This window comes from Lates calcarifer, linkage group LG24, assembly GCF_001640805.2.
Source record: "Lates calcarifer isolate ASB-BC8 linkage group LG24, TLL_Latcal_v3, whole genome shotgun sequence".
NCBI classification, from domain to species: Eukaryota; Metazoa; Chordata; class Actinopteri; family Centropomidae; genus Lates; species Lates calcarifer.
In genome coordinates, this window is record NC_066856.1 from 19,562,505 (window position 1) to 19,589,003 (window position 26,499).

Genomic DNA, 26,499 nt, shown 5'->3' on the forward strand with positions numbered 1-26,499 from the left:
AGAGATCAGTGTGTTTGTCTTTGCTTGGTATTTTTTGGGTGTGACTCCTGATCAGACCTGTTTGTCCTGATTCTTGTGTGTGAGTGTCTCAGTCAGTGTTACTGTTTCCCTCTCAGACTGACTGAAGTCCAGAAGATGAGTGATTGTGTGGAGGAAGAGGAGGACAGAGCAGAGTCTCCAGGATCCAGCTGTCTGTCTATGAAGAGTGACTGGTCCAGAGGAGAAGGTCCACTCTTCAGTAATGAACCGGGACCCTCAGAGACAAAGTAAGAGAACTGATCCAAACTCATTTATATAACTCTTATTCAGTTTCCACTTCCAGTGATTTGTTTTTCCATCTCTTTAATCTGAGAAACTTTTCGTGACAGAGACAAAGAGAAATCATTGATCTCATCTTCCTGTTAGTGTCTCTGACGTCTGTTAGTCACATAGAAAAGCTGTGATCTGATCTGAGAGGACTGATACACACATCACACCAACAGGAGCAGTGTGTGGATTTACAGCCACATCATTTATTTTTATTAATGTGATATGAATAAAAACATGTTTGTGTTTGCAGAGTTCAGAAACACAGACTGAGAGCAGAGTCTCCAGGATCCAGCTGTCTGTCTATGAAGAGTGACTGGTCCAGAGGAGAAGGTCCACTCTTCAGTAATGAACCTGGACCCTCAGAGAGAAAGTAAGGGACTGTTCCTACTAAGAACTGAGCTGAAGATGATTCAGTTGTTTAACCATACCAGGGTCCAGATTCATAAAACTACACTGTTATCAGATAAACACAGACAGAAACTAAACTAATCAGGGAACCAATCAAAATACAAGTGACAACCTGTGACTGTGTTTTCACAGAGAGAAGAAGAGGAGGAGGAGGAGGAGACAAAGATCCAGACCAGGACCTGGACTGCAGACAGCCAGTCAGACCAGCACTGAACAAAGTAAGACTGGGGATACGTCCATTTCTCTTTGTTACAATACCTAATAATTCTTGACTTACTGAATGGATATCTGTTGTCTTTGAGCAGATAGTGGTCTGCAGGAGGTTTTAGATGAACATCAGATCAGTCTGAGGAGGAGATGTGAACATGTGACTGAAGGAACTGATGGAACAGGAAGTAGAACCCTCCTCAACAGGATCTACACTGAGCTCTACATCACAGAGGGACAGAGTGAAGAGGTTAATACCCAACATGAGGTGAGGCAGCTGGAGACAGCTTCCAAGAAGAAGACCCTCCATGACACTCCAATCAGGTGCCAGGACATCTTTAAAGCCTTACCTTACCAACAGAGACACATCAGAGTGGTTCTGACCAACGGCGTCGCTGGTGTTGGAAAAACCTTCTCAGTGCAGAAGTTGCACTCTGGACTGGGCAGAGGGCTTGGAAAACCAAGATGTCAGTCTGCTGGTTCTGCTTTCGTTCAGGGAGCTGAACCTGATCAGAGATGAGCAGTACAGTCTTCTCACGCTGCTCCATGTTTTCCATCCAACATTACAGAAGGTCACAGCAGAGAAGCTGGCTGTCTGTAAAGTTCTGTTCATCTTTGACGGCCTGGATGAAAGCAGACTTTCACTGGATTTCAACAACAGGAAGGTTGTGTCTGACGTCACACAGAAGTCATCAGTCAACGAGCTGCTGACAAACCTCATCCAGGGGAATCTGCTTCCCTCGGCTCTGGTCTGGATAACTTCCAGACCTGCAGCGGCCAATCAGATCCCTCCTTCATGTGTTGACAGGGTAACAGAAGTACGAGGCTTCACTGACCCACAGAAGGAGGAGTACTTCAGGAGGAGATCCAGTGATGAAGAGCTGTCCAACAGAACCATCTCACACATCAAGACCTCCAGGAGCCTCCACATCATGTGTGGAGTCCCAGTCTTCTGCTGGATCACTGCTACAGTTCTGGAGCACATGTTGACTACAGAGCAGAGAGGAGAGCTGCCCAAGACCCTGACTGACCTGTACTCACACTTCCTGCTGGTTCAGACAAAGAGGAAGAAGAACAAGTACCATGAGGGACATGAGACGAGTCCACAGGAGCTGACGGGAGGCTGACAGGGAAGTTCTTCTGAAGCTGGGGAGGCTGGCGTTTGAACATCTGGAGAAAGGAAACATCATGTTCTACCAAGAAGACCTGGAGCAGTGTGGTCTTGATGTGACAGAGGCCTTGGTGTACTCAGGAGTTTGTACAGAGATCTTCAAAAGAGAGAGTGTGATCTTCCAGAAAACAGTCTACTGCTTTGTTCATCTGAGCGTTCAGGAGTTTCTGGCTGCAGTCTACATGTTCCACTGTTTCACCAACAGGAAGACACAGGTACTGGAGAAGTTCCTGGGGAAAGACCACAGTGACTCATCTCTGGATGTCTTCCTGAGAGGAGCAGTAATAAAATCCCTCAAAAGTAAAAATGGCCACCTGGACCTGTTTGTTCGCTTCCTTCATGGCCTCTCTCTGGAGTCCAACCAGAGAGTCTTAGGAGGTCTGCTGGGTCAGACAGAGAACAGTCCAGAAATCATCCAGAGAGCCATCAACAACCTGAAGGAGATGAAGAAGACAAAAATAATTCCTGACAGAAGCATCAACATCTTCCACTGTCTGATGGAGATGAACGACCATTCAGTTCATCAGGAGATCCAAGAGTTCCTGAAGTCAGAGAACAGATCAGAGCAGAACCTCTCTATGACCCACTGCTCAGCTCTGGCCTACATTCTGCAGATGTCAGAGGAGGTTCTGGATGAGTTGGACCTGAAGAAGTACAAGACATCAAAGGAGGGACGACGGAGACTGATCCCAGCTGTGAGGAACTGCAGGAAGGTTCGGTGAGTCCAGACATGATCATTAAAGTCTGTGTGAAGCAAATTCAGAGATTTGTCTCTAAACACATTAGTTGTGTTAGAGTTCAAACAGTTCCTTTAAACAGACTGTAAACTATGTATTACACTATTGTGAAGTTAGATAGTTTCAGTTTTCCATCCGTTTCATTTTCTGGATTTTATGGGTGGGTCTGAAGCTGGAGCCATCACTCAGCATAACCCCGCCCCTGACGCTGTGACCGTTTTAAATAGCAGCGCTGCGTTAGCATCAGTGCTTCTCCTGCTCGACTATTATAGTTCTTGCTAGCTAGCTCTGTTGTCGGGAACTCACTGATAATCCGTCCGACTGTCTCCCTCCACGGCCTTCACCCTCCTGTCCCACTGTCTGTCTGTGTGTGTGTATATCCTCTTGGAGATGAGTTATAAAACTTGTCATAATAAGACACTAGTTATCACAGTGTTAGTTTAGTATCAGTGTAACATCTCTATTCTTTGGTAACATCAGTAATACGACTGTATAAACAGTGCAACTAGTTTCTTGAAGATCTGAGGACAGGTCGTTTGATCAACAAAAAGCTCCAGTGGCTCAAACATGTGCAGAATAGGGAGCTAGCAGGATGCTAGCAGGATGCTAACAGTCACTGTGCTGCACTGAGTGGGTGTGGTTTCAGTGCCTGCAGTGGACACGCCCCCAGCGTCTTAGAGCAGAGAGATTTTTTTTCATGATTTTGAAACCAGATTCTATATATTTTCTATAAATTTAACCATTGAAATTTAGCTGGGTGGTTATTAGCACTGTGGTGTGACTAACTCAGAACATCACTAGTATCACTGCCTTACACAAACTTTAACATCATCAATCAGTGTAGATTGGTAATTAAGTTCTTAGTACTGAAGTTCTCAGGAAATGGGTGTGTAATCTGACGTGCAAACTAGAAACTGCTGTCTGATTGGCTGTAGTCGTGTTAATGCCTGCTGTGTGATAGGCTGTTGGAAGAAAATGCCCTAAACTTATCGTCTTAATCTGTATAAATTTCACTGCAATCCCAGAATGAGATTGTTTTATCGCCAAGTCCTGTTAGGGAGGTTGACTGTAACTGAGCAGCCTTTAGAGTCTCCAGAGGAGCTGAGTGAAATCTGATAAATATCTTCAAGTGATGTCACTTGAGTCAGAGTCTTTTGGGTCTGAAGACTCTGGAGGTGTGGAGTTAGAAAGAACCAGATCTCTGTAGCCCCCCTCATCTCTGCTGCAGGCTCCAGGATACATTAGCTGCTACTAGCACAACTGTTAAATTAATTGAGTTGCATTATGGGTAATGTAGGCAGGTTTTCAGAAGGAAGAGGAATGTGTGGAATAAAAACGATGATATCTCTTTATGTTTTTAATTAAATGTCTATTGTGACAGTGTTAGAGCAGTGTGGTGATAAATCACTGGAGTTCAGTATTAATGATTTATGAGGTTTTAATAAGTTTTAATAAGATCTGTATCATAAACAACAAACACTTGTGGGATAATGATTAATGATGAAATATTATTTAACTGTTGAACGAGTAGAGAAACATTATCAGATTAGTGAAGTGACTCATTATTGTCATTTACACAACATTATCTATTTAAAGTTTGCTGACATTATCATCAGTCTCCATCAACTACTGGTCAGACCAGAGTTATTGTTTATGAATTACCACAGATGTTCATCACATTATAACATGTTTTATCATCAGATGTATTGAGTTTAGTTTTATAACATATTGTCTGATTTTATTGTATTTGATTGATTTAGTATTTTCTCTGATCACAGACTCACTCACTGTGGACTCTCAGAGACTCACTGTGAAGTCGTGGCCTCAGCTCTGAAGTCCAACCCTTCCCATCTGACAGAACTGGACCTGAGTGGAAACAAATACCTGAAGGATTCAGGAGTGAAGATCCTGTCTGATGGACTAAAGAGTCCAAACTGTAAACTGGAGACTCTGAGGTCAGTTCACTGACTGAGGTCAGCAGCAGGTTCTGAATCAGTGTTGACATGAACAGGTGTCTGAATGTTGAGCTGACATTTGGATGATGTCTGTAGAAGGCTGACATTATGATGATCCACAATAACAGAAGGACAAAGTCACTCTACTCATTTTAGACTAAACATCATTGATCAGGACAGATCTGATTGATTATCAATGATTTGATCAACATCTTTTATTCTTTATTCAGGTTGGTTGACTGCAGTTTGTCAGAGATCAGCTGTTCTTCTCTGGTCTCAGCTCTAAAGTCCAACCCCTCCCATCTGAGAGTACTGATCCTGAGTCGTAACGACCTGCAGGATTCAGCAGTGAAGGATCTGTGTGGTTTTCTGCAGAGTCCAGACTGTAGACTGGAGACTCTGAGGTCAGACTCCATATTTTATTTCTGTGCTGAGATGAATCTGATGTGAAAGTTGTGTTGACTCTAACCTGCAGACATCAGGCTCATATTATACTGATCCACACTGAGGATCTTAATGGTAAAGTCTGTTTTCTTCTGACATGTTTGTTGTCTTTGAAAACTTGAGGATCTTTAGTTGAATCTCAGATAAATGTGTCTGCACAGCCTGAGTTTGTAGATGGAGCCTGTGGTGGAGCTGCAGAGTTTAAGAGCTGAAGTCACTACGTCTTTATTGAAGCAGCAGCATGTTGTCATTAATATTAATGAGAGCTGTTTTTCTCTTTGTGTCTCTGACTGTTTTTAACCTGCATCCTGTTGGTTCAGGTGTTTGGAGTTTCCAGTTTCTAAACTTGTTCATTCTAAACCTTCTTCAGCTCTGAACAGATGATGAAACACTGAATGGTTTCAAGCAGGAACTTTGTCTCCTAAACTCACATCTTTTATCTTTTATTCTTTATTCAGGTTAATGAACTGCAGTTTGTCAGAGATCAGCTGTTCTTCTCTGGTCTCAGCTCTGAAGTCCAACCCCTCCCATCTGAGAGAACTGATCCTGAGTCGTAACGACCTGCAGGATTCAGGAGTGAAGGAGCTGTGTGGTTTTCTGCAGAGTCCAGACTGTAGACTGGAGACTCTGAGGTCAGTTCACTGACTGAGGTCAGCAGCAGGTTCTGAATCAGTGTTGACATGAACAGGTGTCTGAATGTTGAGCTGACATTTGGATGATGTCTGTAGAAGGCTGACATGATGATGATCCACAATAACAGAAGGACAAAGTCACTCTACTCATTTTAGACTAAACATCATTGATCAGGACAGATCTGATTGATTATCAATGATTTGATCTACATCTTTTATTCTTTATTCAGGTTGAAGAACTGCAGTTTGTCAGAGATCAGCTGTTCTTCTCTGGTCTCAGCTCTGAAGTCCAACCCCTCCCATCTGAGAGAACTGATCCTGAGTCGTAACGACCTGAAGGATTCAGGAGTGAAGGAGCTGTGTGGTTTTCTGCAGAGTCCAGACTGTAGACTGGAGACTCTGAGGTCAGACTCCATATTTTATTTCTGTGCTGAGATGAATCTGATGTGAAAGTTGTGTTGACTCTAACCTGCAGACATCAGGCTCATATTATACTGATCCACACTGAGGATCTTAATGGTAAAGTCTGTTTTCTTCTGACATGTTTGTTGTCTTTGAAAACTTGAGGATCTTTAGTTGAATCTCAGATCAATGTGTCTGCACAGCCTGAGTTTGTAGATGGAGCCTGTGGTGGAGCTGCAGAGTTTAAGAGCTGAAGTCACTACGTCTTTATTGAAGCAGCAGCATGTTGTCATTAATATTAATGAGAGCTGTTTTTCTCTTTGTGTCTCTGACTGTTTTTAACCTGCATCCTGTTGGTTCAGGTGTTTGGAGTTTCCAGTTTCTAAACTTGTTCATTCTAAACCTTCTTCAGCTCTGAACAGATGATGAAACACTGAATGGTTTCAAGCAGGAACTTTGTCTCCTAAACTCACATCTTTTATCTTTTATTCTTTATTCAGGTTAATGAACTGCAGTTTGTCAGAGATCAGCTGTTCTTCTCTGGTCTCAGCTCTGAAGTCCAACCCCTCCCATCTGAGAGACCTGGAGCTGAGAGGAAACTACCTGATTGATTCAGATGTGAAGCAGCTTTGTGATCTTGCACAGAGTCCAGACTACAGACTGGAGACTGTGAGGTCAGTAGTTTGATCAGTATTGTCCTAAACACAGTTAGTATCAGAGCAAAGATCCAGTGTTTCCTGTAAAGCTGTGACTGTGTTCACTCCAATCTGTTAACATGAGAGCTGAAAGGAAGCTGGCTCCGCTCCACAGCTGCTCCACTGCTGCTCTGAACAGGACTGAAGTCCCTGCTGCTCTTTATACTGGATGTGCTGCATCACTGACTGACTGATGAAGAGTCTCTGTAAACACTGATCCACCTCCTCTCTGCTCTGACTCTCTCTCTGCAGGTGGGAGTGATGATCTTCCTAAAGGTGAGAGTCTGTGTCTGGTCCATGTTACTGGGAGGTAGAGTGGAGAGGAGAGCTTCATCCAGCAGTGACTGACAGAGGAATCAGAGGAAGTGGAGATGACTCTCAGTGCTGCAGTCTGAACTGATCTGAGACCAGTCGCTCATTAACTATTTGCCTTTAATAAAAACTGTGACCATCTGCTGATTTTTTTGGGATGTTCCCAGCAACAGCTAAGAGAAACTGGGGGATGCAGCCTTTGTCAGTTACTCTCCAAAGCTATGAAAGCCTCTACATTCAGATATTAGGAAAGGCAGCTCATTAAATACTCTTAAAAGAAAGCTAAAAATGTCAGTCTTCTCTGACCTGAAATTCTTTTTGCACTTTCCTTTGCACTGCTGCACTTATTTTAAAATGTTGTATTTTACTTGATTCTATGTATTCTACTTTCTTTTATTATTATCATCATTATTATTATTGTTAAGTGGGTTTTATTTCCCATCTTATTTTCCATTAATCATGGCATTATATTCCTGTTTTTATGTTAATTCTGTGTCTGTTTTCATACATGTATTTTCATGCATGTTGTTGCTCAGTTGTCAAGCACTGGTTAGCACCGTCCTTTCACAGCAAGAAGGTTTCAGGTTTGAACCCTGGTTCACTCGGAGTCTGCATGTTCTCCCTGTGCCTCTGTGGGTTCCTCCAGGTTCTTTGGCTTCCTCCCACAGTCCAAACACATGCAGGTTATTTGGTGACACTAAATTGCCTGTAGATGTGAGAATGAATGGTGGTTTTGTCTGTATATGTCTCTCTCTGTGATCTGTCCAGGGTGCTGCTCATCCAGTGTCAGCAAGGAAAGGCTCCAGCCCCCTGCAACCCTTAAAGATGAGCGGTATAGATAATAAATGAATCATTATTACTATTATTCTCATTATTAAAGCTTCACTGAGCTGTTTTAACTGAGTTCAATATATTGATTATCTGTGGGTTTTGGTGTAAAGTGACTGTTTAAATCATTTGTCACAGAGTGAACAACAGCAAACTGAAATCATTGATTTAAATGTTTGACAGAAAAAGAATCAGAGACTGTGAATTATACAGGAGAGCTTTGTTGATAAACTGATGTAACAGACTGAGACTGAACCAGAATCCTTCAGCAGGATTTACTGACTGGACGTGTCAACAAAGTCTGTTTTGAATAAAGTTTCTTTGTCTCCACAGAGTGAATGAAGTATTTCCTGTGTGTTTTGATTCCAGGGAGTCGATCAAAGCTGCAGGAGAAAAGGTGAAACTGATGTGATGGTTTAACTGAGGCCATTTTCCTCCTGAAACACAGCAAAGTTCAGTTAGAGTTAGAACAAAGTTAAAGGAAGCAGCATTTTGACCAAAGAAGGAAGATGAGTGAAGATGGAGAGACTGAATCAGCATCCTGTTGTTACCTGAACAGCTGCAGTGAGTGAATTCACCCTCAGCTCTCAGCAGTTTATTGTTTGATCTCTGAGTTAAAACCAGATGGAGAGCAGACTTGACTTCAGCTGGTAGTTTGTTGGTTTGGACAGCAGGTGGCGCTGCTGCATCCACAATGAGCTGAGACTCAAACACACAACTGCGTGTTTTTGTGAAAGTGTTTGTGTTGAGGGAGAAGAGTCAGGGTGACAGGTCTCAGTCCTGGGGGGCTCCTGTGCTGAGGGTCAGAGGAGGAGATGAAAGGTGGTTCACCTTAACCCACTGTCACCTGTCCCACAGAAAGATCCAGGTCCAGTGGAAGATGCAGGAGCTGATGTTCACCTGGTTCAAAAAGCAAAGTGGATTCATTTTCATGATTTAAACATGAAGATAATGTTCCAACATGTTTTCATTTACCCTGTTGAAGTAAAGAGATAAACACAGGATCAGTCACCTGGTTTCCTGTAACTGTAGAGGGGAGGAGCAACACTGACCAGGTGATCCAGGTACCTGAGAAGAGGGAGGGAACAGGACAGGTGTTCAGTCAGTGAGTTCCATTTTACCTGCTCAGAGCAGAAGGAGAGAAACTGAAGGCTGAGTCAGGGTGAGTGTTAATACAACATTATTATTATTTTACTGTCAAAGTCTCTGAGTCAGTTTCTCCCTGTGGACTGTAGAGAGAAGAAGAGACAGAGTGAACTTCTGTCTCTCTGAAGTCCAGAAGATGAGCGTTTATGTGAAGATAGAGGAGGATGAAGCAGAGTCTCCAGGATCCAGCTGTCTGTCTGTGAAGAGTGACTGGTCCAAAGAGTTAAATCCTCCACTCTTCAGTAATGAACCTGGACCCTCAAAGTAAGAGAACTGCTACAAACCTGTGAACCTCCAAACTGTCGACTGTAATAGTGTTTAGTGTTGATGTCACAGTCTGTAACAGAAAATAAGTTCTTCCTGGTTTTTCTGACAGATCAGTGAATTGATACTGACCACTGAGGTTGTTTGTTTCTTCTAAAATGATCTGAACAAAGAACATTTCATCCCCTCTTTTCCATATTTTATTGCAGGTAATAAACATGACAGAGATTTAAAGATGTCAGTAATTAAAGAGCTGTGGCGGAGAGAAACAGACACAGTAGAAGGAGCAGTGTTCTGGTGAACTTTGATCGTTTTACAGCCTAAATGAGTGTCACATGCCAGTTAGTTTGTTTGATTAAAAAAAAACTACAGTGAGCAGCTGTTTTTGGAAATTACGAGGATTATGTATTTGTTAGGTGGTGTTCAAGAGTTTTCAGTAGGAACCAATGGGCTCAGTGCTGAGGGCCACAGACAGACGAGAGAAGTCAGAAAGTGCTGAGAGACAAACACACTGTTGGTTTGGATCTGCACATTGGGTTTGTTGACAAGAACACAAATGTAGAATAATCAGAATGATCCTTTAATTATACTTAAGACTGGTTTTACCATCACTGACAGATCACTGGTTGATCCAGACGTTGACACAGTAGAGCTGAGGTTGAGGATACAGAAGAAGTTATGTTTAGCTGAGCAGTCAGTGTCTGGGTCAGATCTTACCTCTGTATCACTGAGCTGATGTGAGATAGACATTTAATGACAGGGTGATCTGATATGAATAAAAACATGTTTGTGTTTGCAGAGTTCAGAAACACAGACTGAGAGCAGAGTCTCCAGGATCCAGCTGTCTGTCTATGAAGAGTGACTGGTCCAAAGAGTTAAATCCTCCAGCTCTTCAGTAATGAACCTGGACCCTCAGACACAAAGTAAGAGACTGACTCCACTGTAAATCAGTTTAAAGTTGGTGTATGAACATGAGCCTGATGGTCACTTCCACAGTTAATCCATAGATGGATTCAGACATTTCCATCATCACCTGACTTCATATAAACACCTGTGTCTGCTCCACCTGTCAGTGAACAGATGGACAGAAACACAGTGTCTCCATGTTGGAGCTTCCACTTTAATGATTTACACTTCTCTGTCTTTAAGTTGACGTCACAGTAAAGATCAGTGTTAAAGATGCAGAGAAAGCAGCAGATACAGATTCATATTTATTCAATGAGCAAACCCTGAAATATGTTGATGAAAACCAGACAGTTTAAAGAGCATGGAAACAATTAAATTAAAAATGTCTCCACAGAGAGAAGAGGAAGAGGAGGAGTGGTGTTTGTGAGGAGCAGCAGCTGTCCTGCTGTTCTTTGTGTCAGGACGTCCTGAAGGATCCAGTCTCTACCAGCTGTGGACACTGGTTCTGCAGACAGTGCATCACCTCATACTGGGACCAGTCTGGTTCATCAGGAGACTCCTCCTGTCCCCAGTGTGGACAAAGATCCAGACCAGGACCTGGACTGCAGACAGCCAGTCAGACCAGCACTGTACAAAGTAAGACTGGGGATATGTCCATTTGTCTTTGTTACAATACCTAATAATTCTTGACTTACTGAATGGATATCTGTTGTCTTTGAGCAGATAGTGGTCTGCAGGAGGTTTTAGATGAACATCAGATCAGTCTGAGGAGGAGATGTGAACGTGTGACTGAAGGAACTGATGGAACAGGAAGTAGAACCCTCCTCAACAGGATCTACACTGAGCTCTACATCACAGAGGGACAGAGTGAAGAGGTTAATACCCAACATGAGGTGAGGCAGCTGGAGACAGCTTCCAAGAAGAAGACCCTCCATGACACTCCAATCAGGTGCCAGGACATCTTTAAAGCCTTACCTGACCAACAGAGACACATCAGAGTGGTTCTGACCAACGGCGTCGCTGGTGTTGGAAAAACCTTCTCAGTGCAGAAGTTCACTCTGGACTGGGCAGAGGGCTCAGAAAACCAAGATGTCAGTCTGCTGGTTCTGCTTTCGTTCAGGGAGCTGAACCTGGTCAGAGATGAGCAGTACAGTCTTCTCACGCTGCTCCATGTTTTCCATCCAACATTACAGAAGGTCACAGCAGAGAAGCTGGCTGTCTGTAAAGTTCTGTTCATCTTTGACGGCCTGGATGAAAGCAGACTTTCACTGGATTTCAACAACACGAAGGTTGTGTCTGACGTCACACAGAAGTCATCAGTCAACCAGCTGCTGACAAACCTCATCCAGGGGAATCTGCTTCCCTCGGCTCTGGTCTGGATAACTTCCAGACCTGCAGCGGCCAATCAGATCCCTCCTTCATGTGTTGACAGGGTAACAGAAGTACGAGGCTTCACTGACCCACAGAAGGAGGAGTACTTCAGGAGGAGATCCAGTGATGAAGAGCTGTCCAACAGAACCATCTCACACATCAAGACCTCCAGGAGCCTCCACATCATGTGTGGAGTCCCAGTCTTCTGCTGGATCACTGCTACAGTTCTGGAGCACATGTTGACTACAGAGCAGAGAGGAGAGCTGCCCAAGACCCTGACTGACCTGTACTCACACTTCCTGCTGGTTCAGACAAAGAGGAAGAAGAACAAGTACCATGAGGGACATGAGACGAGTCCACAGGAGCTGACGGAGGCTGACAGGGAAGTTCTTCTGAAGCTGGGGAGGCTGGCGTTTGAACATCTGGAGAAAGGAAACATCATGTTCTACCAAGAAGACCTGGAGCAGTGTGGTCTTGATGTGACAGAGGCCTTGGTGTACTCAGGAGTTTGTACAGAGATCTTCAAAAGAGAGAGTGTGATCTTCCAGAAAACAGTCTACTGCTTTGTTCATCTGAGCGTTCAGGAGTTTCTGGCTGCAGTCTACATGTTCCACTGTTTCACCAACAGGAACACACAGGTACTGAAGGACTTCCTGGGAAAAGACTGGGACTCAAAACCAAAGACTTTTCTTGGGAAGATTTCTAAGATTTTTGGAAACAGTGACTCATCTCTGGATGTCTTCCTGAGGAGAGCCATGGAGAAATCCTTTGACAGTAAAAATGGCCACCTGGACCTGTTTGTTCGCTTCCTTCATGGCCTCTCTCTGGAGTCCAACCAGAGACTCTTAGGAGGTCTGCTGGGTCAGACAGAGAACTCAAAAATCATCCAGAGAGCCATCAACAACCTGAAGGAGCTGAACATTTACAAAATGTCTCCTGACAGAAGCATCAACATCTTCCACTGTCTGATGGAGATGAACGACCACTCAGTTCATCAGGAGATCCAAGAGTTCCTGAAGTCAGAGAACAGATCAAAGAAGGAACTCTCTGAGATCCAGTGCTCAGCTCTGGCCTACATGCTGCAGATGTCAGAGGAGGTTCTGGATGAGTTGGACCTGAAGAAGTTCAAAACGTCAGTGGAGGGACGACGGAGACTGATCCCAGCTGTGAGGAACTGCAGGAAGGCTCGGTGAGTGCCAAAGTTGTTTGGTTTCATTTGGTTGTGATTATTGTTCTTACATTAATGAAAACAGTTTTCTGTTCATTAGCAATTAATTGTTGGACTGAGTCAGGGTCTGTTCAGGTACAGGGGTGGTTTTCCTGTAGCTGATGAAAGTAATCATCAGCTCAATGTAATCCCCTCAGACTGAGCCCGATCAGTATCCATGGTTGTGAGCCCAGCCACCAGATGCTCGTCAAGGAGCTCCCTTACCAGGTGTGGCTCCAAGATAGAGCCCTAGATTCCCTATTCTGGGCAAGGTAGCACAGCTAGCTGGGACTAGTTGGGGTGATCCTACCAGGGACTACAACAACACAGCCCCCAGGTTCACTGGCACACCCAAACCCCTCCACCACATCACAGTGGCCGTTCTCAGAGGAGCATTGTGTGTATTTTTATTCTAAATTGTCTGATTTTATTGTAACAGATTTGATATTTTCTCTGATCACAGACTCACTCACTGTGGACTCTCAGAGACTCACTGTGAAGTCGTGGCCTCAGCTCTGAAGTCCAACCCCTCCCATCTGACAGAACTGGACCTGAATGGAAACAAGCTGCAGGATTCAGGAGTGAAGATCCTGTGTGATGCACTAAAGAGTCCAAACTGTAAACTGGAGACTCTGAGGTCAGTACAGTACAGTACAGTACAGTCATCACATGTACATTATTATACTTTTCAAAATATCTAAAGTTTGCAAACACTCACTAGCTAACTTCATGCATATGTTATGGTCCTACCCCAGGCTGCTAGACTATTGGACCAAAGTATTTGAAGCCTTACAGGTCATCTGCAACGTGATCACAATCACAATATGATGTGACGTGACATCTTTTATTCTTTATTCAGGTTGGTTGACTGCAGTTTGTCAGAGATCAGCTGTTCTTCTCTGGTCTCAGCTCTGAAGTCCAACCCCTCCCATCTGAGAGAACTGGACCTGAGTCAAAACAACATGAAGGATTCAGCAGTGAAGGATCTGTGTGGTTTTCTGCAGAGTCCAGACTGTAGACTGAAGACTCTGAGGTCAGACTCCATATTTTATTTCTTGGCGTTGGCGGGGCGAAACTAAAACTGAGGATTGTTTATTTTTAATGAATGTTCTGTTTCATGAACCACTGTAAAAAAGACTGTTTCTATACCTCTGAATCTCTGCCTACATCTCTGATTAGAACAGTTATTTAAGCAAGTCTGATGCTGTGCTTAAGAAAAAGCCTCTTCCCTGGTAAATAGTGAGTTACTAACTACATCTGTTGGGTTCAGGTGTTTGGAGTTTCCATTTTCTAAACTTGTACATTCTAAACTGTAACACTGAAAGGTTTCAAGCACGTCTTGTCCTAAACTTACATTTTTTTATTCTTTATTCAGACTGAGTGAATGCAGTTTGTCAGAGATCAGCTGTTCTTCTCTGGTCTCAGCTCTGAAGTCCAACCCCTCCCATCTGAGAAAACTGGAGCTGGGCTACACCTACCTGCAGGATTCAGGAGTGGAGGAGCTGTGTGGTTTTCTGCAGAGTCCAGACTGTAGACTGGAGGCTCTGAGGTCAGACTCCATATTTTATTTATGAGATGAATCTGATGAGTCTGTTTCTGCTCCAAGTGATGGAGAAATGGTCTGAGCATCTGATGAGGATTCTTCCTTGGTGCCTTCCTTCTGGTTGGAGGGATGTCTTGAATACCTTGTTTAGCCTAAACCTTCTTCAGCTCTGAACAGATGATGCAACATTTAGTGGTTTCAGGAACTTTGTCTCCTAAACTTCTCTTCTTTATTCAGGTTGAAGAACTGCAGGTTGTCAGAGATCAGCTGTTCTTCTCTGGTCTCAGCTCTGAAGTCCAACCCCTCCCATCTGAGAGAACTGGACCTGAGTCACAATGAAGACCTGAAGGATTCAGGAGTGAAGGAGCTGTGTGGTTTTCTACAGAGTCCAGACTGTAGACTGAAGACTCTGAGGTTAGACTCCATATTTTCTTTCTGTGCTGAGATGAATCTGATGTGAAAGTTGTGTTGACTCTAACCTGCAGACATCAGGCTCATATTATACTGATCCACACTGAGGATCTTAATGGTAAAGTCTGTTTTCTTCTTCTCTGGTTTAGTCCAGTTTAAAACAAAACACATTGAATCAATCAGACAGTAACAACACAGACTAAACCTTCAGCTCTGAACAGATGATGAAACACTGAATGGTTTCAAGCAGGAACTTTGTCTCCTAAACTCACATCTTTTATTCTTTATTCAGGTTGAAGGACTGCTGTTTGTCAGAGATCAGCTGTTCTTCTCTGGTCTCAGCTCTGAAGTCCAACCCCTCCCATCTGAGAGACCTGGACCTGATCTATAACACCAACCTGATTGATTCAGATGTGAAGCAGCTTTGTGATCTTGCACAGAGTCCAGACTACAGACTGGAGGCTGTGAGGTCAGTAGTTTGATCAGTATTGTCCTAAACACAGTTAGTATCAGAGCAAAGATCCAGTGTTTCCTGTAAAGCTGTGACTGTGTTCACTCCAATCTGTTAACATGAGAGCTGAAAGGAAGCTGGCTCCGCTCCACAGCTGCTCCACTGCTGCTCTGAACAGGACTGAAGTCCCTGCTGCTCTTTATACTGGATGTGCTGCATCACTGACTGACTGATGAAGAGTCTCTGTAAACACTGATCCACCTCCTCTCTGCTCTGACTCTCTCTCTCTGCAGGTGGCATAAGTGGGATCCATAAGTTTGTGTGTGTGTGTGTGTGTGTGTTACTGGGAGGTAGAGTGGAGAGGAGAGCTTCATCCAGCAGTGACTGACAGAGGAATCAGAGGAAGTGGAGATGACTCTCAGTGCTGCAGTCTGAACTGATCTGAGAACAGCTCCACTGTCATCAGGTTTCTCTCTGGTATGAACACACTGAAACAGTTTCTCAGCCTTGTAAGAACCCGACCCACCGACTGCAGTACTGATTTGACCCAGTGTGACTGGACTGCTCTGTCTCCTGACCTGGTTCAAAGACGTTCCTCTGATGTACAGGAATCACTGGTCACACTGGTGTGGTTTCTCTCTGAGATGGAAACGCCTTTGTTTCCCAGGATTCATCTGGATAATTCATCTGGATATCTGACTCCTGTGTTTGAATAAAGACTCACTGATGTAACTGGTGTCGGCTGAACCTCTTTCCACATTATCACAGTGATGGAGTCTGTTCCTGTCTGTTTTAAAAGAGACTGAATGTGAGAGACTGACTGATCAGTCACATACAAACACTGACACTCAGCTGGCAGTTCATTAGGTTCATCTGGGTAATAATAATAAATCATGATAAATCCTCCATCATCAAGATTATAATGTTCAGTTGAGGTGTTGATCCAACTTTCTGGTCATTTTGGAGGATGTAGTTTGAGGTGCTGTTGGATTGTTTAGTTTTATAGGAACAGGTTTTTCTCTTCATCCACCACATTTATTTCAATGAGGGCAGGTTAAAGTTTCAGTGTGTGTGAGGTGCAGAGCAGTGGTTGCTTTTCTACCCTTTAACCTGCAGATGGAGCTGTAGTATAACATTTGGTAGATGGCAGAACATCCCAGGCAAAAACAGGATAATGAAAGTTTAATAGGTGAAACTAAAATAAAGAGGAAAGCTGCAGCGTCTGAGCTATATATATATATATATATATATATATTATATATATATATATATATGAGGTCTTTACACGCAAACTAAACACACACAGTTTGCTGAGATCATGTGTCACATACCAGCTGTGCATTAACCCCTTTAACCCTTAACTTTTAAAATTGAACAAAAACAAAACTCAGTCTGATGAAGATTAAATCCTGACAGAGAACTGAAGCTGTGTGACACCGTGATTATTATGACATTATATCCTCTAACATCAAACCAGCTTCAGTGTTGTGTAGTTTTATTACCACTTTCACAGTAACTCATAACAAACACAAGGGGGAGACTCTCATACACCTCACACCCTGGACTCACTGGAAACAGCAGCATGCTGGGAAATCATCGATCAGGTTGGGCAGAAGGTGTCTTTGAGGAGAGTTTATATTTCATATTATCAAGTTTTCAGCTTAGTTATTTAATGATTCCAGGATAATAACTGGTCATTTTAACTTTGTCTCCACATTATTTCCTCTCATGGTCACAGGCTTGAGATCCCAGTCTGATCCAGCATCTGTACGATGATCCGGACCTGAGGTTCTCTGCAGAACACTGTACTGAGACGAGAAGATCAGTGTGAATCACTTCACCTGTCAGTGGATTAATGTTGTGTCTGATCATCATGAGCTGCTCTAACAGCCTCTTCTCCTCTGGTTTTCCAGCAGGTGTTGAACCTGCTGCAGGAATTTGTCCCAACACTGAGGTCTGATAAGATCTGGACCACAGCAGGTGGTGGATCTGGTTGAGGTCTGGTTCTCTGTGCAGACGACTTCCTCCACAGCAGACTGGTACGATCGTCTCTTCATGGAGTGTTTCACTGCTGAGCCAAAGTTTAAAACTGTAGATTTGATCAGCTTTACAGTGAATTAAAGGATCAATACATGTCAGCTGGCTCTACTGTGAGTGTGTGTGTGTGTGTGTGTGTGTGTGTGTGTGTGACAATAATAATAGAAGACAATAGCATGTTTAAAATACTGTAAGTCTCCTGTGTGTGTGTGTGTGTGTTACAGTTTGTGTGTCCACCATGTGCGCGTGCATGAGCGTATGAGCAAGTGTGTGTGTGTTTGCATGTTTTTCTGCATGCATGTGCGCGCGCGTGTGTCCGAGACAAACGGGACTTGGGGCGTAACCTCGCGATACTCCCCCTCTCCCTAACTCTCTCTCTCTCTCTCTCTCTCTCTCTCTCTCTCTCTCTCTCTCTCTGTGCGCGCGTCCAGGGGGCGATCAAGCGGCGGGGATGATGGGAGTCCGGCCGGTCAGCCCTACCAGCCTACCGACCTACCGACGCACCGACACGCAGCCAAACACTCCGGTCCGACGGAAAAACTTAAACTCAGTTTAACACAAAAAAAAAAACATCATAAGCAACAGCTGGAGCCGCGAGAGGACTTTTATTTTGGAGGTTCTTGTTCATTATCACACCTGACGAGGATGAGAAGAAATTAAAAAGCCCTTTTCCTGAGGTGGAGGAGTGTGTTTTCCGGGATTAAAGGGGAGTAACAGAAAGCTGAAGCCGCTGTCGGAGGATTTAAGCGGCTGAAGTTGGGAAGATGCCGCAGGAAGCGGAGCAGACGGAGTGAAGCAGCCCGGTGCGCACTTTCCCCTCCCCGGCTGGACTGAAGCGCGACAGTCCGCTCCTGCGCCGCCGCCGCTGCTGGAGGGACACTTCTGCGCTCCTGCCTCTCCTCATCTGATCCCACCATTCTCACTCTGCTTGGATTTAAAAACCCACAGACTTCCTCCTCTTATTTCCCTTCATCACTGAGAGCTTTTACTCCAAACTCTTCCCCTGCGCGCAGTTTGCGCTCATGGATCGGCCGCCGTGCGCCTCCTCTCCGGATGGGATCTGGCAGCTGTGAGCGGGACGCGGCGGAGCGGTGATGGTGTGACCGAGAGCGAGATCCGAACCCGCAGTTTTTAACGCAGGAGTTTCACATGTGAGTTCTTCTTCTTTTCTTCTTTAAAGGTTTAGAATAAATCGTGTTCTTCAGGAGTGAACTCTGACCTTTTAGAGCCAGTTGATCCTGAAAAAACACTGAGGGAAAATCCTCCTGTCAACGAGAAATATCTCTTTTTATTTTTATCTCCGGTGAAAATATCCACAATCAAACTGTAATCAGTTTAACACCGTCCATAAACCTGTTTTAGTGAATTAACAGCGATTAAAGCAAATTAAATAAAAACCTTCAACTGTTATTTTATCTGCTTTAAAAGAACCAACTGAACCAACATCTCTGAGTTTAACTGAAACCCTGTGGAGCCGCTGACTCCAGCCTCTTTGTTAGGATTTCTGACAGATTGTGAATTTGGACTCAGACCCGGGTTCGTCCCAAAACCGCGTCACTTTAAAGTGGATTTCAGAGCGGTCCTCGCTCCTCTTCATCCCTGTTTTGAGCCACTTTCGCCCTCTCCAGAGACTCGGTTTCCTCTGTTCCTATGCAACCTCCGGCTCCTTATCGTGCGCGCCGAGCCGAGCCGAGCCGAGCCGTGCCACCACTTTCCATTAATTAACCGGGTCTGTTTGTGTAAGAGGAGATGCATTTGGGGATGTGGTTGCTGCTGGTTCTCATCTTTTGGCTTGTTTACCTCTCTGGAACACCTGAAACAATCCTTTAATGTGTAATAAATATTGAATAAATATTTGTACTTTTATAGGATTTAGTCCCATAAACATATTCTTCCTCTTGTGGCTCTAATACTCATATTATTACCTGTGATTTAAAGGCATTTTTACTCTTTATTTTAGGATATTTACCTCAACATTTCCTCTAATATTCTTTACTTGATTACTTGCAGTAAAATATGATGCACAATTAAATGATCTTTACCTCCTATAAAACCTCTAATATTATAATATTTATATGGCACTGGATGTGTGTGTGTGTGTGTGTGTGGCAGTAAACAGTGGTTTCACAGGGGAAACAGCAGCAGAATTGTTGTGTCGTATCCTTTGTTTTTGTTTTAGTGCAGTGGCTGATTTGCTGGTTGTAGATTTTTTTTAAACCAGCTCCATCATATGAAGCTGTGTTTCTAATATTTCATCGTGTGTTTCTGCTGTCGATGTTATTTTGTGTGGATTTATTCAGAATATGACACCGCTCGCTGTTGTTTTACCTCTCAGGTCAGTTTGACCTGTAGCTGTGTTCACTGCAGTTGCCTTGTGACCTTTGACCTTCTGAGTTCTGGATGAATCCCTCACACAGATTACGTCCCGGTGCAGTCGGATCAGTTTAATATCAGGGTTAGACACCTGCTGTTTTTACAGGCAATTAATCAGCAACCAAACGACCTTCACACGATAAACCTGGTAAATAAACTGAACCTGCTGACGTGTGTCAGTAAAGACAGTTTATAAGGCAGCTCCTGCTCTGTAGGTAAACTGATAAAGTGACAGTCGTTGGTTTTAACCTCCATTAATGACAAATAAAGAAAATCACAGCTGCATCTCAGGCTCAGATCAGGCTCAGATCGCCCCCCCCTCAGTGAAGTGTCCTTCAGCGACTCACCTGTAAAAGCTCTACAGGGCAGGTAGGTGGAAGACAAGAGAAGGAAGGAAGGTAGGACAGTGAGGACAGTGTATAAAGATGGACGACATGTCTCCTCAAGTTAAAACGTCTGAAGCTGCAGTTGTGAGTCAGTCATGTTGTTTTAAATAACAGTAACATGGAGGGGGCGGGGTTTATGACGTATGCAGCCACCAGGGGGCGATCCAGATGTTCTGACTTCAGTTTTGGGAGCCGTCACGTCGTCCATGTTGGACACACCTTGGAGGGATCAGTAGGTTGATAACACAGTGCAGCTGAGGAGGAGTTTCAGACGCAGGTGACGTCACCTTCATCAGGACATTTTAAAGAATCCTCTCCGTGTCTAACCCAAACTGTAACCTAACAGCAGCTGGAGGTTGAAGTTCTCTCCCTGCTGCAGTGATGTAAAGGTGCACTCAGGGTGTGGTTGGTGACGTCACAGGCAGGTGTGGTTACAGGTGTGACCGACCTTTAGATAAACTTTAGCCCAGCAGAGATGGTGAAACGGTGGTTTTCAGTCACGGTCCGAACTCTGCAACAAACACCCTGTAGCTGCTGTGTCGACACCTCAACGCCGCTCTGCTACAGCCCAACAACAGGTGTCCCAGCGCGGCACCGCCTGCCTCGCATGCATTACATTTGTGTGAGTGTGTGTGAGGAGGAACAGTGTGTGTGTGTGTGCCTACGTGAGCCCACGGGTGTCTGAACCCGCATTTGGTGGTGTTTGTGTGTAGGTGATAATGTATGTGTGCCTGGTTGCTTCTCAGAGTGTGTGTGTGTGTGTGTGTGTGTGTGTGTGTGCAGCTGAAAAGCCCCACACGGTGTTGTGCTGTTTGTTCAGTGTTGGAGCAGCAGGCCTGACCTTTCCTGCGCCGGGCGCTGAGACAACACGAGCTGCTGTTTGACGGACGAGGCAGCGCTGTGGCTCTCTGCTCTGACATCAGTCCTGCAGGCTGGAACCAGCTTCCTGCTTATTATCTCCAACCTTTGTGCTGTAAAGGCGCCGTATGAAACCTGAGAGCTGCTCTATAGCTTTTATGGCAGAGCTTAAAAACCCTCCTGAGCCCTTACAATCCACCTCTCAGCGTTTGCTTTGCATTCATCTCTTTTTTTGTGTGTTTTCACGGCCATTAACTCTCATGAAAGACGCAGACGTTCATGTGAAAGGAGGAGGAGGAGGAGCACTGACCACAGCATCAGCGGCTTTTCAAGAACAAGAACTTTACCTGGAATTTGAAGAACCAGGGTTTGAATGTAGTTCCTGGTCTGCAGAGGTGGAGGTTTCTGAGAGCAGGACTCTCCCTGCTACAGGACAGTAATTCAAAGATGGCAGCTCAATCAGACGAGGTTGAGAAAGATCCTGAAACACATCTTACATATAACTAACCCTGTGGTCTGACTGTGGTGTTTGGTGATGATCTGTTGTTCCTGTGTTGGATGTTCCGTTCTTTATTGTTGAGGCAGAGAGAGATGAATTTGACGAGAGCAGCTGCAGCTGTTGAGCGGCCTGGTTCGGCCCGGTTTCACCTGAGCTGAGGTTTGAGGCGGACGGCGGTGACTCAGCGGCGTCACGCAGCAGCTGAGTCAGGACGGACAGATCTGCTGCTCCCCTGCTTTAATCTCAGTGATCCTCTCTCCCAGAGAGCACAGAGCTGAGAGCGCTGACACTTTAATTATCTGTTTTCCTCTGTTAAAGCAGCTCGCTGAAATACTCCTCAAAGTGACGCTTTCTTTCCTTCTTTCCACACTTTCACTGTCCAAATCTGTGGAGACGTCAGAGTCAGCAGAGCTGGTTTTTCACATTTAAACCTGTCAGACTCATATAGAATAAAATAAAGTTATTTAACCATCTGAAACTCTCAGGGGTTAAATTTGAATACAGAATCATACACTGTAAAAAATATCTACATCGAGCAGCGACGTTTTCTCTCACATCATCTTCAGTAGTTTGCTGCTGTTGAGGCTGAACTTTGTCTGACAGATGCAGATGATCTTTAATCAAGTAAAACAGTCAGCACTGTTGACGACACTGAAGAAGACAGTGAGATGTGGGTGAAAGCTCAGGAGAAAGCTGGAAAATTGTGTGTGTGTGTGTGTGTGCTCAGCCTTTGTACATGTATTATCAGACTGTCAAAATATAATCAAAGCCACTGGGTGAAGACACATAAGTCAGTGAATACACTGAATACAGGGTATTATATGTCATGAGTGTGTGTGTGTGTGTGTGTGATCTATTTATAGGTCGCCCTCGGAGCAGCCTGTTGTTGTTGTTTGTTGACAGAGTCAGAGCAGCTTGTCGGCCTTTTGTAACCACAAAACAACATAAAATCAGTTTTATAATCAGCCTGAAGTAAAGTACAAATACTCTGCTGCTACTACAGGTACTCTCAGAAAGAAGTACCCAGATTTCACTAGTAATACTTTGTCTGTGAGATACTGTAGAAGAATATTCTTGCTGTGGGACTTTGTCTCATTGAACAGTTTTTCTATGACAGATATTTCCTGCCTCGTGCAACACAAAACGTACGGACTCCAGATTTTGCATTATTGTAAATTTGCTGCAGCTTATCATAATAAATTTTAAGTTTAAAGCTGATTTTTGTTCCTGAGTTAAAGTCTATGGTCAGAACGTTTCATGAAACTCTCTTAATGCAAACCTTCACTCCTGAGCTGCGAGCTTTAACTAACATTTATTGACCATTTGTTCTATTTCTGTCAAGGGACATTATTTAATCTATATCACAGTATCATTTTATATCACACAGAAAACACTGTTCTGTTCTGTTCTGGTAAAAGTAGAAATGTTCTTGAAGAAAGAGGAAACAGGAGCGACATTCTTTACAGGACCCAGGTGTGATATTCTGTGGTATTCTTTAGTAGCAGCTCTAACGGCAGCTGCACCGGTGAGTCATATAAAGTAAAATACCAAAGAGCAGCATGTGTCAGCTTTAATAGAGGTCTGACAGTCAACATTTTTCTTAAGTGACTGTTCAAGGCAACATAAGGCATCTTACAGAGGAACAAAGAGGCCGGAGAGCTGCAGCTGAACTGTTCCAGCTGCAAAGACAGAAAATCTAAATCTGAACAATCGTGATGAGTTCTGACAAAGAGCGAGAGGAGAAGTCAGAGGCAGGACGAGGGACAGACGTTAGATTAACTGGAGAAAAGCCTCGTTATCTTTAGTCATATAAGAATTCCAGGTGGGTTATTATTTTATCTTTTAAAACACGATGAATCTTTATTTTCTTGTCTATGGCAGAAAATAAGCTACTAAAGAAAATGTGTTTTTCCCTGATGAAATCTTTATTCCAAGAAGAAACTACAGCAGTCGTCTTAAACAAAGCTTTTACAGTCTGAGACACAATACGACACTGTGATGTTAACGATGAGCTCTTTATTTCTTAGCTTGAAAATCATTGTATTGCCTGAAGACCCTGCACAACCTCACTGATATGAACACATTGATTAAATTACATGTGATCTGCAAAAATCTTAGCGATCAATAATCGATCATCGGTTGATTTTCACTAGTTCCTAAGTCGATGTCCCGCAGAGACTGTGTCGGCCATCTTAGTTCGTTCCATCAACTTCTTTGAGAAATGTAACAGATTACAAAAATATCTGAGTGAGGCGAGGGGAGAAAAGTATTGTTGGTTGCTATGGAAACAGATATAAAAGTTGCAGCAGGTCAAGCTTTAATTCCAATCAGCGAGCAGTCAGTTGCATGGAGGCCAAAGGTCAGAGGTCAGGTCAGAGGCGTGACGACATCAGGTGTTGGGGATTTTTGGGCGCCGCGCGGGAAGCAGCCGAGCTCTGATTTATCTCCACCCGCTCAGTGACACGTCCACTTCTCTTCAAGTGTCTGTGAGCGTAAATCAAACGCACCTCGAGTCGCTCACATGCCTCCACGTCTGTGTTTAGCAACGAGACGGTCGGCTGGTGTGTGTGTGAGTGTGTGTGTGAGTGAAGGAGAGGCTGGTGACAGAATATTCCTCCATCTTTTCATTAGCGGGTGTGTGTGTGTGTGTGTGTGTGTGTGAAGGTGTAGTGATGGTTTATTGCTTCAGAGGTGCAGGGCACAGTTATCAATCACACTCTGTGGATGTGTCTGCTGCTCAATCATCGCAAAATCATTGAAATGTAGAACACACACACACACACACACACACACACTGTGATTTCACCTGTTCATCAGGATCACCACCCGGTGCTTTGGGACCAGAATTCACAGCTGTAACCATAGCAACAGCAGAACCATGGCGACCGGTGTCACCACCAACAGCAGAGCCGGTGGAGTCTTTCTTTACTTTCTGTCTGGGACTCTTTAAAATAATTTGGGGCTCGGCGGCGGCGAGGAAGTCGACCATGTTTGTTTTGATTACAGCAGAGACTTTGGGGTTTCCTCCACGTTAAATGAAGTTCAGTCACTTCATCGACTTCATTTATTCCTCTGCTCCTTCTCTCTCACTCTGTCCCTCCCTCTGTAACAGGATGCACCTACTGGATCATTTTTCATGTGTTTCCTATTCATTGTTTATATCACTGCCAGACTCCATTGACAAAAACAGTGATTTTACCACTGTCTTGTTTTGTGTGGTGCTTGTACCCATGTAAAGGATCTGAATACTTCTTATACCACAAGTCTCACAGTAACACAGACACACTAACAGATGGAGGCAGTGGTATTCCAGCAGCTCCTGGTTAAATCCCTGTTTTTCTCTATGGAGTCTGGTACTGATGTATAGTGTTTCTGGTTAAATAAAAAGGATGCTAGTAAAGATTTCAACTTCAGGACAGAGTTTTGACATCCAGCATCATATTTCACACACACACACACACACACACAGTGTTGTTGTTTAATGGCAGCAGGTCGGCCTCTGGCTGTGTGGTCAGCTGACCTTGGAGACAGTTCGTCTGCTTTGAGGTCTCATGATTTATCAGCGACACATGGAGTCACTCGACCTCCTGTTAACGCTGCCAACACTCCTCCTCCTCCTCCTCCTCCTCCTCCTCCTCCACCTGTTCCACACCTGCTCCCTCCGCTGCCTTCTCCCTGGTTCCACTCAGAATGAAATAAAATCCATTTTGGTGCGAGGTGATGGCTGAGACAGAGAGGCACGGGGCTGATGGGAGATGTAGTGCTGCTGCTGAGAATGCTGGTGGTTGTGTTGGTGTCTGTGTCGCTCTGGTTGCTTTCCACTCGTCCGTCCGCTGCAGAAACATTAAATGTGACTCAGATCTGCTGATGATTAAAAATGAACCTTGTTGCAGTAAATCACGGCCTCTCGCTCCTCTCAGCAGCAGGCCGACATTTTAAAACACTTTGCAGCTCCTGATTTATTTTGACGAGGGGCGGCCATGTCAAACACCTCCATCTCTCCCTCCCTCTCTTCTTTATCCTCCCTCTGTCTCTCTCTGTTTCCTGTCTTTGTGCTTTTCTCTTTCTCTTTATTTTCATGCCCTCTGTCTCTCGTCCTCCTCCTCCTCCTCACTCTGTCGCTCCACATGAATCCCTCTGCTGCTTAAAGAAACCTCACTTTTATCTGAAGCTGTGATACTTTTTATGAAGAATCAAAATGATCAGGTGATTTGGTTTATATCAAGCTAATTGAGAGCTTTTATTCTGAAAGGACTGCCTCTGAGGTATGACAAAAATAAAACCAGTAAATCAGTCCAACTTAATGGCTGTATGTATTCTTTATTTTGGCACTGCTGTGACTCCGTACATCCGTCTCCTCTCTAGAGCAGTAACAGTAAAACCTGCTGATGACAGTAACAGAGGCCATGAAAAGGTCTGTCTCAGTGGATATTATTTGAAGGTATCAGAGTGGAGCAGGTGGATCAGTTTGCCAGTAATGCCGGTCGATCCGTACTTTGGCATTTTGAAGCTCCTGTGTTTTTCGGCTCCCCGTCCCATGAGGAGGGGCCGGTGTCTCTGCTGGCTCCCGTACAGACTTGGAGACGGCCAGCCAAGCGCTGGTCCGGTTTTGGCCGCGGCTGATCCATTCTTTTCTGGCGGCCACTTTGGCGGCTCCCCAGCCGTCATTCGGAGCCCTGAAGAGGACTTCCAGGTGACGGACCTCGGCCCTCTGGCAGCCGCCGTGGAGGTCCTCAGCCCCGTGAACAGCTGTAGACGAACCTATAGAAAACATTCCAGCTCAGGGTCGTGACGAGGGCTGGAGCGTATCCCAGCATGCACTGGGTGACAGGCAGGGAAACACCCAGGACAGGTTGCCGTCTGTGTTCCTCTTTCTTTTATAGTTGGATGTGTCGCGCGTTCTCTCTGTGTTTGAGCTTCACAGAGGGAAAACATGGACGCTCTGTC

The 26,499-nt window shown here is 44.4% G+C and overlaps 2 protein-coding genes across 43 annotated transcripts in view; both read left to right on the forward strand.

Moving 5' to 3' along the window:
• The window catches only part of LOC108884988 (NACHT, LRR and PYD domains-containing protein 12), a 78,145-nt gene extending 62,014 nt beyond the window's left edge, over positions 1 to 16,131 (forward strand). For 25 of the 42 annotated variants that reach the window (XM_051066959.1, XM_051066958.1, XM_051066980.1 and 22 more), the window contains 7 exons: positions 5,690 to 5,863; positions 6,094 to 6,267; positions 13,854 to 14,027; positions 14,370 to 14,543; positions 14,775 to 14,951; positions 15,241 to 15,417; positions 15,693 to 16,131. In XM_051066959.1, coding sequence (XP_050922916.1) covers positions 5,690 to 5,863; positions 6,094 to 6,267; positions 13,854 to 14,027; positions 14,370 to 14,543; positions 14,775 to 14,951; positions 15,241 to 15,417; positions 15,693 to 15,714 — 1,072 coding nt within the window. In that variant the 3' untranslated portion in view covers positions 15,715 to 16,131. Of the gene's footprint in view, positions 1 to 5,017; positions 5,192 to 5,689; positions 5,864 to 6,093; positions 6,268 to 6,765; positions 6,905 to 7,248; positions 8,433 to 13,853; positions 14,028 to 14,369; positions 14,544 to 14,774; positions 14,952 to 15,240; positions 15,418 to 15,692 lie in introns of those variants that run through there. The other 17 variants (XM_051066955.1, XM_051066963.1, XM_051066973.1 and 14 more) reach the window with 10 other exon arrangements.
• A 1,118-nt stretch (positions 16,132 to 17,249) lies between these two features.
• LOC127139261 (sodium channel protein type 2 subunit alpha) overlaps positions 17,250 to 26,499 on the forward strand; it is a 30,033-nt gene continuing 20,783 nt past the window's right edge. The window contains exons 1-2 of the mRNA XM_051066938.1: positions 17,250 to 17,438; positions 17,868 to 18,587. The gene's annotated coding sequence lies outside the window, so the exon portion shown is untranslated. The remainder of the gene's footprint in view (positions 17,439 to 17,867; positions 18,588 to 26,499) is intronic.